Here is a 20,233-nt window from a genome sequence, read left to right as displayed (position 1 = left end):
CAGAAAAAAAATTGCTCAATTTTTTGCCTTTTGTACAGATTTCTGACCCCTTCAAATTAGATCAGTTTCTAAACAAAAGCATCATTTAAATGTGAAGTATCAGTGTTTCATTTCAGAAACATTTACTATTTCCTTGTTTCAGTCCTCCAGAATGAGACATTCTGCAGTTTTTCTGGAAACTGTCCCATATTCACAATTTTTTTTTAAACTCAGGAAGAAACGAGGTTTGGATTTGTAATATTTTAGTTGGCAGGGGTGGGGATGGAGTAAGTGTACACCTACAACATATTTAAGAGTTCACAAGGCCTGAACTTAGAAGTTCACACGAGGCTATGTATATATATGAGAAATCTAGAATTCCATGTGCTAAGTAGGTACTTAAGAGAGAAATAATTGAAAATGTCACTTACAGAGAAGATGTAAGACTGCTTTTTTTTTTTTTTTTTTTTGAGGAAGACATGAAGAAGACTTTTCTTGGAGGTGGTGCCAAAGATGTGATAAAGAAAGTAGAAGAAGGAAAAATAATGAAAAACATGAAGAATAAGTTTCTCTTTAGTTTCCCAAGACTAACATTTCCTTTTTGATATTAAAATCAACATTGAATAATCTCCTCTGCTTTTACTCTTTCTGAACTCTGCTGCAGGGTTTATCTTCACTCATCAGCCTCCTGAGGAGAGCCAATGAACGGAAGGCAGAATTGTTCAGCCTGCTTCCTCAGCGTTTGCCTGGGCTCTCAGCACAGGAAGCTCTGAAAAGTGCTCTCAAAAGTCACAAGGAGGAAGCTCTCCAGCTTTGAGGAACCAGTTGATCAGGAGCATGCATGGCTAAAGGAGAGACATGGGAAAGGGGGAGAGGAAACACTGACACTGGCTGCTGGGGATGTACTGGCAGGCAAGAAATGCTCCCCATGACCACAGTTAAGCTGGTGGAGGGATGGATGGAGTGAGCTGCCTGAGCCATGAAAGCAGGAACCAACATGAAGATGGCTGGGAAGACTGTGTATGTTTTTGTGCTGCTCACCATCACCAAGGTCATGAGATTATCAGGTGAGTCTAACTGGGACCAACTGGTCACTGGGATGTAAGAACGGGAAATGTGCATAGCTCCTTTCTTTCTAGAAAAGCTATAAATCATTCAGTGGATTTTATTACGTGCTAAAATTTATGAAGCACAATTAAGACATGCTTTCCCAATATCCACTCCTGCTCCTCTTTTCTTAGTGGTCACAAGGCTGCCAGGAATTTTCCCTGTGACTTCCATGTAAGCAACTATTTAGAGACCCTTAGCTGGGAATGTACAATTTGTCACAAATGGCCTTTTACTGAGACCTCCAAATCCACGTCATCTGAGAAACTGATCCTTTTGACATACTAAAAATATGCCTGGGAAAGTGTTTGTGAACTTGAAGCTTTTGGACATGTATTTTCAGCTGAAGAGAGGCTGCAGGCACTCTGAAATAGGGCAGGGATCTCTTGCATCTTTTAGAGGAGAAGTGGAAGGTCTCTGATTCCCTGACAGAGGGGAGCAGTTTCTGCAATTTTGTTCTAAGGGGCACGATCAGTATCAAGATGGGAAAGGCTTTTGTGCCAAGGGCAGTGGCAGTCCAAATCTTCTGTCCTTTAGTGTAGTTGAGTTGGTCTTAATGCAGTTTGGCTACAGCAGTTAATGTTTCCTACATACTGCTCATTTGCATTTTTAGAGCTTGTGCTTTTCCAGATACCATGCAGCAATCCAGGGACTTGATAATGGAACTAGGGATTTGAGGAGCAGTTCCAGAAACTTAAACTGTTTCTGTACAGGAGGAAGAAGGCAGATAGGTCCATGAGATCAAAATTAAACTTCAGACATCTCTGAATAATGTGTAACATGCATGTGTCCATTCCTATTATGGACAGATAGAACTAAACTAAATGGACAAGAGTTTACTTCATTCCACTTGGTCAGAAAATAAAAATATCTCCTTTGTCATATTTTAAAGCAAAACAGATGCAATCATTGTTGGCAGTGATGGAACTTCCATCGATGTGTTTGAGTGATAATAAAGGATGCCAAATGGTTACCTCAGTGCTACCCACTGGAAAAAATTTAAATACTTATGAACATTATTAAACTTTGGATCACTAACCTCACAACAGGCATACTGGTGGTAAAAAATCTGTCCCTATTCTGTAGGTAAAGAACTATCTCAAAAGAATACTGAGGAACCTGCTCAAGTTCATAGAGATCAATTTCGGTAGCATCAGAGACAGTCTACATTTTTGAATACAGTTGCTCAAAAAGTAAAGGAGTGTGGATACACCACAGAATGTTGAAGAAAATTGAGAGACAGGGGAACCCTACTGAAAAAAATTATTTCATAAAATTCACTTTGCTGGAAATATTAAAAAAAAGTGCAATGCCATAAAGTGGGGGGGGGTTTCACCCTAAGGTATTTGGATTTTAATTTCTTGGTGTCTTCGTTAATGAAATATATTGCCATTCAAAGAATGTAGAAAAAGATGTTCCATTAAAATCTTATTTTACACCTGAAACCTCTTCCTCCAACCCGCTCCCAATAAAAAGCAGCCCACATTTGATGGGAAGTTTTTAGCTAGCAGTGATCCTAAACTTGTTTCCTTCCATGTTAGGGTGGCTCCTCTGAGCAAGATCTTGTGGCAAGGGTTTTTTTTTTTCTTCAGAGATCACAGGCTAAATGTGTCAAGCTGATCCAATGTGTGTATTTTGTCCACAGAATTTTAGTCTTGTATGTCATACACAGTGTTGCATGAAGGTCAGAAGGATCTATGTCCCCCCTTCTGAAGACTAGAGCAAGCTACTCTGAAAGACATAAAGTAGTGAAAAAACTGTTGCGTGTAACCAGACTTTATCTCCATTGACATTTTCCTTAACATTTCCTTAGTGTGTTGTTTTTGTGTGACTGGGTTAGTTTTTACCACAGCAGATGGGACAGCTTAGAATAAAGGCTTGAGGCTGCTTCATAATTGTCATACCTAGAGCTGCCCTCAGGTAGAGTTGGATAATAAGCTACTGAAGCTGCTGAGGCATGATCTCTACTAAAACTCCTTTCGTGATGATCCTCAGGAACAGCAGTGAAAAAGACTCAGCATTAAAATATTTTTGGTAATGTTTTGAAGATTTCTCTAGTTTAACTAAGCACACACGACACCTCAAGTGGTTGTGTACATACTCCAAAGGGAGGTGGTAAGGACAGAGAAGATCTTCCATGAGAAGTCCATGCAATAAATCTCTTTTTATTGAAATAACATTTGCAGCATTTGACTGGTCCTGCCTCTGTAGTTGCATCCTGTGACAATGGGTATGTCCAAGTGCTTCACAGGAAGTTGCAAGAAATCCATTATCAGTAATGAGATGTGATTTTCTATGGTTGTTCAGTCTCATCAATAGTGAAAAACTGAAGTCTGTGACATTGTGCTGGAATTATAGAGTATGAGGTGAATAAAAGTCAAGTTGATTTACAGAGCAACCTAGCTATAGTTCAAGTTCTCCTACATAACTTTCTTGAATGCTACTGCTTTAGTTTAGTTTCTTTCCTTAATAAAACTGGCAAATTCTTTTTCACTGGTGTACTAGTGTTTCATTGCCTTTTGACTCTCTCTGTCCTAGTATGTTTCACTGCACCTGTCTCTCTTGCCTTCTATTCGAGTTTATGGTGGAGTCTTGCTCCAGATACAAAAAATCATAGCCTAAAAAAACTATTATGCTAAACTTACATTTGTCTCCATTTTACTATTTCTTTGCTGCTCCTTTGGGACTATGTGCTGGAATCATTCTGACTTCTTTTACCCTAAAAACATCTTAATCCAAGCAGCCTGTTTTTCTCATCCAAATTCTTAGAAAATAATTCTGTACTATTTTGAGCAAAAATTTTCTTAGAACGGATCTAAATTGCCATAGTACAACCTTCCAAGCGTGTCCTTATGATACCAACATTTTACTTTGCTGTGGTCCAAACACACTGAGTGCATTCGCGTCTGAACTTGTCTGCTTTCAAAACCACAGAAGGAAGGAATTTCAGTCTTGCAAATTGATCACATTACTTCATGACTTACAAAGGAAGCAGATTTTCTTTAACTGTGAATGCACTTCTAGAGACACATGCTACTTAAAACTCACAGCTGATATATTTTGTAGTTAGAGGTACAGTCATTAATAAGAAAAAAATGTGTAGAGGATTTTCTTATGCTGCCTTATCTTGGTGTTGAATAAGAAAATGCTGGGATGAAAACTACCATCCTAAAGATAAGCACTAAACAAGGTATGACTGAGATTTTAATCGTATAAAAGTGAGGTCATAAGTATGTTTTCACAGCAGTCCCTTATCTGCTGTCAGCAAAGAGTGAAAAAAGAAGGCACACAACCTACAGTTTGCAGTCAATGATCTATTTTTGTTTAGAATAGTAGGAAAATGCCGCTTAAGCGTAAGTGAAGAGTACTTGGTTTATTTTTCTTTTCATGTGGCCGAGAGTAAAAGGCCAAGTTCAGCACAAGAACAAAATATAAAACAAATCTGTATCTGTTTCTGTAGTGAGAACTGGAAGCACTTTGTTACACGTGGTGTCACAGTGCTACTCTTAAAGCAATTCTGCCCAAGGCACTTCGACATCCAGTGCAAATCCCTTTTCCCCCTCATCCATTCCAGCTCATATTCTGCAAGGACAAAGATCTACTTACTTTGCATACAAAAGGAGCAAAGTTCAAAGTTTACAGCCAGACTGGTGTACTATGTAACAGCTTGTTAAGTTCAGTGATGATTTATTATCAGCTGAGGATTTGGCCAACAGTGTTTGCATGACTGACACATCGTTTAAACGCTGACTGATTTCTTCATTTAAGAAGTGTACACATCCTTTTTGTCTACACAGTCATGTTTATATCGAGACATAATCTATTTACATGAGGATAAATCACTGAATCACTGGATCGCATTGCAGTGATGAAAATTAATTGCCTTTTCTTTTGCAGGCATTGTATTAGAAAACACTTTTCATAAACAATTTGAGCATCAAAACAAGCACCCAATTTTATTGAAAAGCTGGTTTTAATACTGACTGAGGCATGGTTCTCTATTCTACTTTCCAGTCAAAATTTGTTGTACTACCTGGTTTTATTATTATGACATTTTTAGCTGCTGAATTTCAGCACACATCTGCCATTCCACTCATCAAGGTCAATTGGTTCTTTTAGTGTGACATATCGATTCTTTACACTAATAACACTGTAGTCTTCCTGCTTTCAACAAATTCCCTCACACACTCCTGCTACAGCCAATGCCATTAGTAAAAAAGTTAAACGGAATTACAGCAAAAATCATCTGCTGAGAAACATTATCAGCAAGCTACCTTCAACCTGGCACCTCCATTTAACTGCCTTTTCTTTCTCTCCTTAACCCAGTTCTTTATCCATCATGTAGTTGTCCCTTTATTCTTTCAGCCTAATTTTTTTTCAAGAGGACACTGTATCAAACACATTAACATCTTTTCATGGCCTTCAAAATCAGCTGTCTTGAAAGACTGCTTGAAAAGATACTGGAGAAAGCTCAAGACAATTGAAAGATCATAGAAAAATTACGCACTAGGAACTGGAAACTGCAGTTCCAGAATTGAATGGGAAGGTGGCATTCCACCTTGAATGGGAAGACTGAAACCTTGGGATCACTATTGAGTGCTATCAGTGTCCTCAGCCCTCTGCAACATATAAAGTCACGTTGAAGTTTGCAATCTAAAAAAATCCAGCCATGCTATGAGCACTTCATATTGTAAAACCAATGACAAAGTGTGTAAGGTTGCTATTTCAGCTTGCATGAAACAGCAAGAAAGAGTGACACAGTATTGGTGGCAAGAAAAGTACTGCAACTGGCATGGTAGTGGTGACAGAAAAGAAATGTGTCAAAAGAAGAGCAAAATAACTTGAGTATGAGGAAGAAAGGAATTTCTGAAGATAAGGAAAAAGCCTAACTAGAATTAAATGAGAATAGGACATATTTTCAAGGAATAATGATAAGTATGGATAAAACAGTGTGAGTGTGAAACTAGCAATAAAGGTGTAAATCTTTTAATGTGTCCTTTTAAAGATGTATGTGTGCTGAAAAAGCTGTGTTCTCAGTTTCAAGAAACAGAGTCATATGAGCTTAGGTCAGCTATTTGATGTATTTCTATAATGAAAATCAAAGTAGTCTAACTACTTACTACTCACCTGAAACACAGGGGTGTTTTTTAGCCTACACTCCATCCTGTGCTGTTGTGACTGTTCTCACAGTCACAAAGCCACAATATACGAGTCTGACAGTATGTTAGCAATTCCTACCCTAGTGCAAAGCACTTCTATTTATCTTTCATTTCATTCTAGACAAGCCTTGCTGAGTGTCACAGGAACTCTGTGGCAGTAGAGGGGGAAAACAGATGCAGAACACAGACTGTTGTATCTGAACTCTTCCAAGCGTCCGGTGCTGCCTTTTTGATTATGACTTGCTGTGACTCATATATTACATTCATTCCAAGAGACAGTTAGGCATTTGCTGTGATCTGATCATTGTTTCAGTTCATTATATCTCTAAGTTTAATATCTGCAGGAGGTGTAGGGGGAAGATCCATCGAAATGATGTGGTAAATTGTTGCTCTAAGAAATAAAGAATCAGTAGGATGTCTGAGAAATATGTTAGAGAAAGTAAAGCAGTCTCTTTATAGTGCAAAAACTCTTTAACAGTTAAATTTTGGAAGAGGCTGTCATGGAAATTGAGGCAATAAAAAGTTCTACTGTGGTTTAAAACCTGCTATAAAGAATAACAGAGGCTGGAAATCTTTCGTGTTTGAAAGCAACCAGAAGCACTTTCAACCTGCGTAGCTGTGTCTGATTTTGCAGTGATTCCCCTCAATAGTTTAGTGGCTTCACCATCAAATTTTCCTGTTTTTAAAATCTTTCTTCTTTTAGTGTGGGAAAGTCTCTGAGAAACAGGAGAAATGACTAAATAAGTGATACTGCAAAGAAGCTGGTGCAACTGTCATGAGAGCTGCCGAACACTCTACATAAACCACACTGAGGAAAAAGGAGCAAAGTCTTTCCCCAGTCTTTTTCAATTACAATAATCTTACCATGACAACAATAACCAGCACATTTTTTAAACACAAATGTGAACTCCTTCAAACATAAAAGTGGAATCTGTCATTGTGCTGGAATGTGCACTCAATGCACTGCAATAGAGCTTGAGAACCTTCTTAGACATGCTTGAAGTCTTCAACAGTCAAGGAGAGACAATGAGGGATGGCATAATTAGATTTCAAAGGCTGGACTAAAATTGGAGGACCTCAGTCTAAAGGCCTGCTACTGTCAGATGAGTCTCCAAGGTGAAACCTGTTCACAATGGATTTGCATTCACAACCAAAATAAAATGGTTCAGCCTGGTGCTGTACAGAACTCCCAGAACCTGACTCACCTTTTTTCCACATTGGTGTGACAGGCAGCACATAATCCTGGTTTCCTGAGCTCTGCTCTTTCTGGCTAACAGAAAAAATGATTGCTGTTTTCCAGAGTCAACTCATTGTGAAGAACATGACTGAAAATGAGATGTTATTTACAATAAATATGTGGATATATGACCTTTCATTTTATCTCCCTTGTGTGCAATGAAATAGTTAACAGTGCTGACAGTTAATTACCATCCTACAGTTAGCACTGCACCGAGATGAGTGTGATAGCTCACACCTCTTCACATCACTTGTTCTCTGCAGGCCCACAGATGATGAGGCCTTTGCTGTACCTCTTATCCCCTTTTTCAGCCACAGCAAGCTGTCGGTTCAGCTCAGCTGTAAAATGAGATTTCACCTGGAGAGATGTAGCCATGCAACATTGCTGGTTTGTTTCTGAGCCTTTGTTTGAGTAGAGAAATGCTGATGTGGATGCCATATATCTTCCCTAATGCAATGGTCATAAACCAATTGCTTATCACAGAGGAAATGTCAGCAAATGACTTTTAGCCACTTTGCATCACGAAAGACCAGTCCAGAAAACAGTGTTGTGATGACAGGTCTGAATTAGAACACTTGCAGCACTGAACCTTTCCTGTTTAACAGAATGGAATACTGTGCTGGTTTCTGTCAGGGATAGAGTTAATTTTCTTCATAGTAGTTACTATGGAGCTGGATTTGTGCTGGAAACTGTGTTGACCTGTTACAGGGATGTTTTGAGCAGTGCTTACACAGAGCCAAGGCCTTTTCTGATTCTCACACCACCAGTGAGTTGGCTGGGGGTCCAAAAGAGGCTGGGAGGGAACACAGCCAGGACAGCTGACCCCAACTGGCCATAGGGGTATTCTAGACCATGTGGCATCATGCTCAGCACATAAAAACGGGGGAAGAAAGAAGAAGGGATGCTTGGAGCTATGATGTTTGTCTTCCCAAGTCACCATTATGCATGATGTAGTCCTGCTTTCCTGGAGATGGCTGAACACCTGCCTGACCTTGGGAATTCCTTGTTTTGCTTTGCTTGTGTGCATGGCTTTTCTTTACCTATTAACATATGAGTTTTCTCACCTTTCTGATTCTCCCCCCATCCCACTGTGGGGGGAGTGAGTGAGAGTGAGCCAGCAGCTGTGGGGGACTTTGTTGCCAGCTGGGATTAAACCACAAGAAATACTTTCGTTTGTTTAGTTCTCGTGCAGAGTAGACATGCACCCTCTAGGTTTAGTGAAATTCCCAGAGGGAAGGGGAGATTGTGTCTTCCCTCAGAGCTGCTCAGTCCACATCCAAGAGCGCAGGCTGGGGCAGGCAGCATAAGAAGGACAAAAAAGCAGATCAGGAGACCCAGGCAAAGGGCTTGATTGGAGCAGACCCACAAGAAGTCATGGAAGTGAGGGAAAAGGAGCTCAGATGTCATAATGTAACAAATGTGCAGCCTGACAAGTCAACAAAAGCTTGTGGAGTAGAAAAGAGGATTGAGGGAAAGAACCTGTTCTTTAGGGGTAGAGGAAGCAGAGGAGATTTATTTTCTTGTCTTTTATTTTCATGAGTATAGCCAGCAATTCTGCGTTCCCCACAGGACTGTCCCTTTCTAGCATATTGATTTATGTTCTAATAAAATATACCTTTAGATACTTAGATGGCTTTTGGTATGCTCAGAGAAATTAGAGAAAGCAGAGTATGCCCAACTTCAGTCTAACATCAGGTCCTAGCAACATCTCCAAACTGGAGGAAATGCTAAGGCTGACCAGGAAGGACAGGATAAGGCTGAGGATAATTTCCATTTAAAGAACAGCCTTTGAGCTTGGGGATCCCATAGCTATTTGCATGGGAATATCCATTTTGGATTGCTTCTAAATAAGGCTCACTCTGTGGTAAAAACTAGCAAGTTTTGACATTTCCTGAGATTATATTTTAGCTTGAAATGGAAAGTTCATCAGAAACTGCTACGAAAATGGATGACATTATTCTTCATGGTTTGGAAGCTCCCCATCAAGTATTACCCAGGTCCAGTCCTATTTTGCTTGTAAGTTGCTTCAGAGTTACTTCAGAAGCACAAATTAACCAAACCTTTGAGGATTTTTGGCAGACACATTCTTCTGTAAAAGAAATCGAATGATCATGTTTCTAGCAGCATGTACAGAAAAAAAGCAGATCGAGGAAGAAAATTCACAATTAATATTTACACTAATGCTGCTTACCTGCACTCTAGCAATGAAAGAGGCAGTAAAGTAAAAACAGTTTAATCTTTTATATTAATAAGGCATCTTTGCCAAACTAGGAAGCAGTGTGGAGAGGATAAGCAAGAAGATTTTTTACTAATAAGCGGCCATCTGGGGAAAAGCTCTTGCCTTACTAAGAGCCTTCTGAATTAATAACAAGATACAGGGGATTTCACAAGCCTTCTACAAATTTTCTGTAAACCTAAACTTGTACTTAAACTTGATTCAGCAGATTATAAGCTGACTGATGTGGTTTCTTATTTGAAGTGAATGGTACCTGATTCATTCAGAGGAGAATATGACAGAAGGGCACGGCAGAAAGCCCCACTTTCACTGCCTCTTTCTTTACAGCCTTGAAGCGTGAAAACCCATTATGTTGGGGAACTTTTACATTGCAATGAGCTCCTTAGGAGATGAAGAGTTGAAAGACAAGTAAAATGATGCTGCTTTAATATGTAAATGAAAGTGTACACAGTTAAATATGTACAGCACTGTCATTCATGCTCAACGTTTTCAAACATCATCCAAAAAACCCCAGCTCCAATACATGGGCTTGTTTGAGTGCTTGGGTTTGCTTAGTCATTTTCAGAGGAGGTCAGCCATACTCTGCATGACTTGGAGCTCTGAGGCTCTCAGCAATGTAAAACTAGGAGAGGAAATACTTTGTTCTCCAGTTTTCAGAGACACTCATTGAACTCATCCAGAAACTATCACAAGACAAAAGGCTTCTTTCATTTCCACTCCTGGTAAAATCATCGGAGTTTAAAACAGGTGCCTCACATTTTCTTGGAATGCCATTAGGGAGAAAAATACTTGTCAGTTAAAAACACCTCCAGTGTAGTAACAGAACACTCTTAACAGCTGAAGTGTCTTCACCCCAAGGATACTTAATGCTCAAAATGAAAAGGCAAAAACCTTTAAAGGAATATATAAGAAGTTAAAATGCAGTGAACTGTGTTCATTTTGCAAGACAGCAATTATTTCCTAAGAAAACAGTCAAACAGAAGCAAAAGTGCTTGAGCTGCAATGGTTCATTCACCTAGATTCAGGAAGATAATGAGGTTTCAGATAATATTATTGAGGTAAAACCAACTATAGTTTTCTCAAAGTGGCTAATAGTAATGATTTGACCAATGATTTAAAGTTGATGCTCATTAAGACCACTGCTTATAGCATTGTGAATGTTCAGGAACTGGGCTTCACATTGTGCTGAACAGCACAGGTAATATAATTCCAGACCTGGGTAGGGGGTAGCAAAACCCAACAAAATCAGGAATCAGGTCTGCTACCATGGAGGAAGACTGACAAGAGTTTGACTAATCATGCAAAAATTAAATCTTCTAATTCTTTGCATATTCCAGATGAACTTTCAATTGCTGCTTTAGTGTATCTGCTTGGAAGATTTGGGGAGGGGGTTAACATTTTCGGAATAATTTGTGAAAAACTCATTTGTCAGTACCAATCAGATTGGTTAACTTTAGCTGTCTGTCCAGATTAATGCATGTTTTGAAAGTAGTACCCTGATTTTCTCCTCACACACAGCTTTCAGAATGCCACTAAAACCATTGCTCAGTCCAAGGAAAGAGCGACTCGTGTTCCACCAGTGACACAGGGAACTGAGAAATGAGTGGTTTACGGCCCCAAAGTTTAATGGCCACCTGCTAAAAGAGGAAATGAGTGAAGGGGTAAATAGAGGTTTGTTTGGACTACAGCTATGGGTATTATTCCTGTTAACTCATTAATTGTGCATTTTCATTCACGTACATTGTGAATTCTAGGGATTCCTTGCTTTTAATTTCAGCAGGAGCCAAGGGACACAAAAGTTCCATTCCCTCTCCTACTCTTCACAACCTGTGCCTCAGACTCTTCTCTGAGTCTTACCAGTGCCTCACAAAAGAGGCTGCCTATGGACGTGTAGGCAACACTAATGCACATATAAGACAACCCTGAGACATAAGGCAAAATTCTTTTGATGCCTTCAAAATCTAAAAACAATACACTTTCAAGACAGTATTAATATAGTAAGCAATATAAAAGCAGGTCTTTAATTGGAGGCATCCAGGGGTAAATATGGCAAAATGCCTATGTGATACAGGAGTTCTACAATTTTATAAGTTCAACAAATTAGCATATTTAACAATAGTGTCCAATTAGAAGAGCAGTTAGTTAAGTAATCCCCCTTTTGGTTCTGCTCCATATGGAGCACCATCCCCCCAAGTTTCTAGACTCATATTTATTATGTCTAGGATACATAGTGAAAAAAAAAAAATATGATATCCTTGGCTAAAGAGGCAAGACTAAATAATATTTCAGGAATGTAGTGTAATATGTGCTAGTGTTAGCTTATTACTCTAAAATGTAGGGGGAAAGGGGTAGGAAAAGTACTGGGAGCTACAGCCATGTATTAGAAATCTACAAAGCTACAAATATATGAAAAATATTTAGAAAGCTTAGGCATGACTTTCCTCCTACACAAAGCTCCATCACTGTTATGTGCGCCTGTGTAATGCCTGAGAGGTGTAGGTGGCCTTTGCCCACAGTGTTGGATTCATAGGAATGCAGAAGTAAAACTGTTTACTTTGTTGGTAGCAACAGTTCCAGAGAAAAGCCACTATCATGTGGCCAGATGCAATAGTCATAGTTCTATATTTTCAGCCCTGTGAGCAACCCACTGGAGGATTTGCTGATAGAAGCACACTGTTTGGATGCTGAACTGCTTAAGACAATGGGCAGCAGTAGGGTCCTTCTCCAGTATCCAGTCTTGTCCGCTAAGATGATCCCCAGTGGGAAATTTGTTGGGAGTATTGCGAGGGTTGGCTGTGACAGGCCACTGGCTCCACAATCCACAGTTACAATAAGAGATGACAGACAATGTGCAGATGAGCACAGCCATGGCCTCATGCTGGTGTGTACCAGGGCAGACGTCTCCTTGTGAAGTGCAGACCACAACTCCAAGGCTAAGACATCCCTGGGCACCGTCTCATATGTTCTTTTTTTTTCTCCTCAGGGAACAGCAGAGTGTCAGTGACTGTAGGTGACAGCTCAGTACTCACCTGCCCTCTCAAAGGAAATATCACTATGCTAACATGGACAACAAGCCCCAAGGCTGGAGGCTCCTGCTCCTTGGTATACAGGGCTGATAAGAACATGACAAACAGAACAAACTGCTATGACAACATAAACTTGACATTCAGACCAGGTCTGGCTCCTGCCCTTGAGATACGGCAAGTGGGAATAGCCCAGGAGGGAAATTACAGCTGCGAAATGGTATCAACAGAGGGGAATTTCCCCACAACGTACCACCTGACTGTGCTGGGTAAGGCACTCCTTGCTCCTTTTACAGTTATCCAAAGGACCATGGCCGGGCCTGGACATACAAAGCTCCTCTGCCCATGCAGCAGGGGAAGTGTGCAGCAAGAAGTGGAACTTTTTTCTTTTTTTGAAGTGAAGGAGAGTAGATTTAGATCAGATATTTGAAAGAAATTCTGTACTGGGTGGCTGGTGAGGCACTGGAACAGGTTGCCCAGAGAAGCTGTGGATGCCCCATCCTTTGAAGTGTTAAAGGCCAGGCTGGATGGGTCTCTGAGCAACCAGGGGTGGTGGAAGGTGTCCCTGCCCATGGCAGTGAGGTTGGAACTAGATGATCTTTGAGGTCCCTTAAAATTCCCTTAACCTAAGCCATTCTGTAATTCTTGCTGGGATAAACTCAGGGATTTCATTGATAGTAGCTGCCTTCTCTTTATTTTCCAAAACTCTTTCTCTTTCTGCTGTTTCATTTCCCACTGGTTGGAAATGACAGGTGTGAAGCAATTTCCCATGTACTCACAGAGGATATGAATGGCTGAGATGAGGCTCACCTGAGTGGGAGAGAATTGTGCAAAAGGGAAAAAGAGACACTGTCTCTTGTGCTTTGAGGCCACATCTCTGCGATGGGATGGGATGGGATGGGATGGGATGGGATGGGATGGGATGGGATGGGATGGGATGGGATGGGATGGTACCTCTAGCCTTATCCTCTCTTTGCACTGGGCTCATTTTGGGTAGGGAACAAGAAGAGCCCAGCCCTGCTGTGCCAAACTAACTCCATGCATCTCCCCTTGCTGGTGCTTTGCAGCCCCCCCCAGGCCGAGCCTGTACTGTGATGAGCAGGGGAGCCCCGTGTGCAAGGCAGCCGCAGGGAAGCCGCCGGCTCAGCTCTCGTGGGTCCCAGAGAGCAGCTCCACTGCAGAGGAAAAAGGCCACGACAACGGGACAGTGACTGTTCTTAGCAGGTTCACAGCAAGTAACACCAGTGTGACCAACGTGACCACCTGCATGGTGTCCCACCCAGCTGGGAACTGGAGTGAGTCCATAGCCTGTCATCCCTTAGGTGAGTTTCCCTTTGTATGTTTGGTGTTCAAACCCCTGTTCAGCTTTGTCAGCTCATGTTCCTTCTAGGAGGGAAAAATCTCTAAAAGATTCACTGAAGTCCTGCAAAGACAAGGGTATCATCCCCAGCTGCCTTTGCCCAGAAACATCACCAGCTTGTTTGTGTTCTGGACACTATTTCCCAATGGTTTTTTCCCTAAGAGGGATATATATACAAATGTTGTAGCATTCTTTTGGTAGTGGAAATGCTGTTGGAAACGAAGACAAATCAGTCATGATCTTTGGGATAAAATAATAACTTGGAATGAGAATATCAGCAATTTTTTTTTTTTTTAATGCAAACTTAAATGTTATGGTGATGCATTTTCCTGGTCTTAAAATCAAGAGTCAAACATGGTTAGAAAGGAAAAAAGGATTTTACCTTGGTATTTATTTTAAGGATCTTTAGGTGCGCTATATCTAGGTCGAATGTCCTTTAATGCACACTGCAATGCCCACCCCCAAAAGATCTGGTATAACATTATAGGTCTTTCTAATTAGCATATTTATCAAAAATTCCCCAATGAGAGGCTCAAATGAGCCCCCCTCCCCAAGGAACCTTCCCCTGGATGGTTCTATCTTAGTTTACAGAATGTGTTCTGGAGAGGACCGTGGGGTCTGGGGCACACTGATCCCTAACTGTGAAGCTTCTAAAATATTTTGTCTCTTAGCTGAACAAACAAATCCAAGAATGTAGGCAAAAAGCACTAAGAATACAGAAGTTGTAAAAAGGTATAACAGGGGTATAAAAGAAAAAGCAAAGATCATCATGGCATCAGTGGTAAAAGAGAGAAAGAGAGTCAACTCTTGTGTGGCTAGCAGAAAAAAAAGAATTACTTCATTCCAAGTTGTGAATGTCTGACACTGTATGACCCTTGGGTTCTGGTATTTGGTTTTCTTGTTGCTTTTGAGAACTACACATGAGTACTGAGAAAAGCTGAGTCCTTGAGAGGAGCTCAGATGTGGCATTGTGAAAAAAATTTCTGAGTGTCCACTGGGATATGTGGAATCTGCTTTTGTTTCTGAGACTCCATTTGTGTCTCTCAGCCAGGTTTCATTACTGACTTTCCCTTCTGCTGAAGGACATTCTATTTAATTCTATATTTCATTTACAAGCATGCTGAAAATATGTGTACGTGCTAAAACAACTTTAATCTTCTACTGAAATAATAGAGAAACTGAGAAGTAAGAAGATATAACTGAGACTGTCTCTTTGTGTTTAGAGGGATACAGCTTTATCCGGTATGTCTACGCCATTCCTTGTGCTCTGCTCATTATAATCTTGTTGGGTGTCATTCACTATTTCAAGCTCTGCAGTGATAGGTATGTATGTATGATAAGGTGGTAAGGAAATATTTTCTAGCACTGGAAGAAATACTACAGTACTGTTTGTGTCTTGAAATCATATGATTCTGTCAGTCTGTGCTGCTGTGAATAACTGAATTAACTACATCAAATATTTCTGTACTGCAGACACTGTGCATTGCACACATCTTCATGGAATAATGCACCTGAGTAAAATATAAATGGGAAGAAACTGGCCGAGGGCCCTCATTGCATTGCCTGCTAAAGGGGAGCTCTTCATTCTGATAGGAATCTGGGAGAGTAAAACTGTTCTTCAGATACCGTGATAGTCTGTCAGTGTCTGTCTTGGTTAGATCAGGGCGTTTGTTCTGCTGCCTAGTAAGTTGTGCTAAATGCCAGAGGGCTGAGCAATGCCAGCCTGCCATATGATCAGAAGGGACAGCAGATTGTATCTGTATTTATGAAAAAGTTCCCTGGGTGTAGCTGGAGTCTAGCCTCTTTAGGATTTCCTATGAAGAAAAAAAAGTAGTTCCAAGGAAAATCTACAGAAATCATTTGTGCAGTGGAAAGCTGAATTGGCACCTGTACTGAAGACCTCAGCTATGTTCCTCATTTGCCTGTTCAGAAACTGTTTTTCTCTCAGGCCTTTTCCCTCTGAGGTGAAGAATTAGTTCTATACAATTCCACTAACCACAAAATGTATATCCTTACAGAGAGCTTTGATTTTAATCTTTTGCTTCCATTTTATGTACAAACTCCCACAAACATGAGAAAAGAAAAGACTGCTTAAGAAAATTAAGGTGCTATAATTTCAGGATCAAATTCAAGGAGAGAGAAACATGAGAAAGCTTTACTCTTGAAGAAAAGAAAAAATAAATATGTCATAAGCTTTTGATCAAAGAAACCAAGCTGTGGTCCAGCCAAACATGTTTTAATATTTGTTTTCTTTTTCACAGACCATGCCACAAAACCAAGCCTCCTGAAATTGCTCCTGCACATTCCCAACAGGTAAGGACAATGCTCAAATTAGACCATCACCAAATCAGGGATCTTCTGGTAGCCATGGAAACATGACCAGTGAAAGGAAAACATTAGATTTTTACTCTCTGCTTTCAGCAGGTACTACTGTGTCTTATATATTTACTCTTAGCTCTTTATAGGACAAAACAAAGCTTATCTTCACTTGGAGCAAACAGTAGAGGGGTGTTCCAACAGCAAACACTCAGCTACTGCCATCTTTTAATCTTAACAAGAAGTGAGTCCTAGCACATTTCCCTCATCATATCAGATACTCTGACCACAACTGCTCTCCAAATAATAATCAGGAAGGGACGCAATATCTTGGGTTGGGGAATATTAAGAAAACTATTAGTGAACAAGAAGATTAAGCAACAAGATTAACAGACACCAATAGAAAAAGAATATCTCTTTTGGTGTCCAGAATGGTAATGTGAGTTTTGAAGGCCACTCTTCTTCTTGCATGGTCAATCTACAATCAAAGAAACAATCATACTCAAGACAAGGGAAGGAGTGCTGAGCTGCAAACTGGGAGATATTACTGGATTCCTTATGTTGTTAGAAGCTTCCTGTGTAGCTGATCAATTCACCTGTCAGCTCTGTCTCTGCTCTCTGCTGCCAAACCCAAATAAGAGCAGCTCTATGCAGACAAGATGTGTTACAATTATATTGTATCTGTGCACCCACAGTATACACTAGCCTCCAAATCTGTCATCAACTTTAAAAGATGCTTCAGTTTCTGAAGAGACTTAGTCAAATCTAGTTATTAGTGTTCCTGCTGTTCCTACCTCCTCGTTGTTGCTGACAGATGCAGCTGCATTAATGTAAATAATTATTTAAGTACCAGTGTTCTTGCTGTCATGTCATGTGACTTTTATTAAATTGTAGGCTGATGGAGGAACGAATCAAGGTCAACACTCCAGCATATTATTTTCTCTTTCTAGGGAAGTAGAACCTAATACAATTTTTTTTTTCAGGCCAAAATAAGTAGAGTAAAAGGGGAAAAAAAGAGGAGGCAAGTGAAACAATACCTTAGTTTTACACTCCAAATCTTTGACAGAAACAGCAATCCATGTTCCTTGGTAGAAAAAGCAATAGAAGGGTTTTTTTTCCCTTACTTGAAGAGGAGTAAATATGACAGCACTATTTCCCAGTTACTTTCTTCAGTCCAGATAAAAGATTTGCAGAGTCTTGCCAAACTAAACTCCTCCTTGTATTCACACTTCTTGGTTTTGTTTTGCTAGGATGACACGATGGAAGTGGAACCTTATACTACTTATGTGCAGAAGGAGAATGCAATTTACAACTCAGTGTCTGATCTGACAGTGGGGCAGAATCTTCCACGAGACCTGTGTACAGAAACATGAATGATTCAACAACACTGGAAAAGGAAAGATGTACTTTGTAGAAGACTGCTTACAGAAAGAAACTTCTCAGAGGATTTCTTCAGATTTGGGGGCAGCATAGACCACTAGGTCTGTTCAAACACCTGTGCCTGCTGATGAGTCCATAGTTTTTTTTTTCCCCGTTTTGCTTTCTTCCTTGGGAAAATGTGTTATTCCTTGGGAAGATGTGACAGATAACACACCACAGTTTTTCCTGGAAAAGAAGTTGTGACCAGTCTTCCCTTTGCTGTTCTTGCCGTGGATATCCTAGTTTTGTCAGTCACTTGTAGTTACTTTGATGCACTTGACACTATGATGCACACATTTGGGAGACCAGAGGAGTGTTATGTCTGAACTAAAATGAAACACTCTTCCACCAACAGCCACTTTTTTCTAATTCATATGTTAGTAACATGTGACCTGAGTACTGATCATCACTGAATACCTCAAATAGCAGAAGATAATGGTAGGGAAGACTTGGGTTTTGAAAATGGAAATAAGGGATAAATTTAGAAGGTCATCCACTAAGAAAGAGACTGCACTAGTATGACTAATTCACTTGTTAGGCTCATATCCAGTATTTTGAGAAGCCATTATGGGAGGTCATCCAGAAGAACCTGGACAAGGTTGAGAAGAGGGCCAATGGGAATCTCACGAGGTTTAACAAGACCAAGTTCAAGGGGCTGCACCCAGGCTGGGACAACCCCCAGTATCAACACAGGCCAGGGGATGAACAGATTGAGAGCAGCCCTGCTGAGAAGGACTTGGGGTGGATGAGAGGCTGGACACAACCCAGCAATATGCACTTGCAGTCCAAGAAGCCAAACACATCCTGGCTGCATCCAAAGCAGTGTGGTGAGCAGGGGAGGGAGGGGATTCTGCCCCTCTGCTCTGCTCTGGTGAGACCCCACCTGCAGTGCTGCATCCAGATCTGGGGTCCTCAGCACAGGAGGGACATTGACCTGCTGGAGCAGATCCAGAGGAGGCCATCAAATGATTAGAGGGATGAAGCCCCTCTCCTATGAGGAAGGGCTGAGAGAGCTGGGATTGTTCAGCCTGTAAAAGAGAAGGCTGCAGGGTGACCTAATTGCAGCCTTCCAGTATCTGAAGAGAACCTGCAAGAAAGAGAGATGGACTTTTACAAGAGTGTGCAGTGACAGGGCAGGGGGGAATGGATTCAAACTGAAAGAGAGTAGGTTTAGATTAGCTATTAGGAGGAAGTTTCTTTTCTGTGAGGTGGTGAGACACTAGTAGAGGTTGCCCAGAAAAGCTGTGAATGCCCCGTTGCTGGCAGTGTTCAAGAACAGGTTGGATGGAGCTCTGAGCAACCTGGTTTAGTGAAAGGTGTCCCTGCCAATGCCAGGGGGGTGGACCTTGATAATCTTTAAGGTCCTCTCCAACCCAAACCACTCTATGATTTTGTGATGTCCACTAAATATGTTCATTCTGTGTTTCAGATCACTGGTATGATTATTTTCCCATAAGATTCTATGAAGATACGGCATTCCTCTCTTTCTTAAGAGTATAAGCATTAAGATGCTGTAAAATAATTTTGTTACTCAAAACCCATAGGCTACTTTTACCAGAAACAAACGTAAAATATTTCACAAAACAGAACAATTACAAATACATCTTCTATAAATGTGCAATAATGTACAAAAATTATCAAATGCTTGCTAATTGTATTCATATTTATTATAACAACCACAACTGAAGTTTTTTTCATTTGTATGTCTAGATATTTTACTCATATTCTTTTCAATGTACTTGCAAGTCCATGTTTTACTCTGTAAATTAGCTTATATATCTTATTGTGTCTCATTTTGAGGTGACTTGTTCCCACCTTCACAAAATATCCTTTGGGAATAAGTAAAATAAATTGTCCTCCATATAATAGCAGTTCTCAGACTTTTTGGATTGATGCCTTTCTAGCTAAAGCATGAAATGACTTTACAGGAAGAGTAAAGAAATATATTTATAAACTGCTGTTGACTACCTCTTATTTCAGTATTTTAAAAGACTGACTGGGCACTTGGTCTGATTGTAGCATCAGAACTGGATTTTTCCTTTAGATTTAGAAATGTCTTTTGACACATATTGCTAGAGCTTTCTTTTGAAAGCTCCCAAGGGCTATGACACAGTGTTTGGAAAACAGACTTCTAGACTGATTGCAGTTCCCAAATGTATTACTCATGTAGACTGATACAGCTGGTTATTTACTCTCACTCTAGCAGCTGTGAAACAGCCACTCTTGTCCAGGTGCTCTCTGCATGCAAGTATTGCTTCTCTCCCTTTCTGCACGGCATTTTAGAGTGGAAGGGTTCAAAGCTGAATATCAAGCAGCTACAAACAACTTTTAAAGGAACTTCAATTTCCAGTGACTGACCAAGGAAGAGAGACAGTCAACACAGGCATAATCCTCTGA

General features: G+C 40.4%; 1 protein-coding gene across 1 annotated transcript; it reads left to right on the top strand.

The window, feature by feature from the left end:
* Positions 1-729: 729 nt before the first annotated feature.
* Positions 730-19,692, top strand: CD200R1 (CD200 receptor 1). The gene is made up of 6 exons (XM_069031572.1): positions 730-1,046; positions 12,702-13,010; positions 13,809-14,063; positions 15,325-15,424; positions 16,363-16,414; positions 17,668-19,692. Exons 1-6 carry the CDS (start codon positions 959-961, stop codon positions 17,788-17,790), a joined length of 927 nt encoding a protein of 308 aa, XP_068887673.1. The 5' UTR covers positions 730-958; the 3' UTR covers positions 17,791-19,692.
* Positions 19,693-20,233: the final 541 nt, after the last annotated feature.

This window comes from Aphelocoma coerulescens, chromosome 1, assembly GCF_041296385.1.
Source record: "Aphelocoma coerulescens isolate FSJ_1873_10779 chromosome 1, UR_Acoe_1.0, whole genome shotgun sequence".
Taxonomy (NCBI): Eukaryota; Metazoa; Chordata; class Aves; order Passeriformes; family Corvidae; genus Aphelocoma; species Aphelocoma coerulescens.
This window is presented reverse-complemented; position numbering and strand designations above follow the sequence as displayed.

What these genes read in the sequence shown, in the direction of transcription:
- CD200R1 (XM_069031572.1), top strand. Translation starts at nt 959, where the DNA reads ATGAAAGCAGGAACCAACATGAAGATGGCTGGGAAGACTGTGTATGTT. An exon ending in CAAGGTCATGAGATTATCAG is followed by an intron (nt 1,047 to 12,701) that starts GTGAGTCTAACT and finishes TTTTCTCCTCAG; the next exon opens with GGAACAGCAGAGTGTCAGTG. An exon ending in CTCCTGCACATTCCCAACAG is followed by an intron (nt 16,415 to 17,667) that starts GTAAGGACAATG and finishes TTGTTTTGCTAG; the next exon opens with GATGACACGATGGAAGTGGA.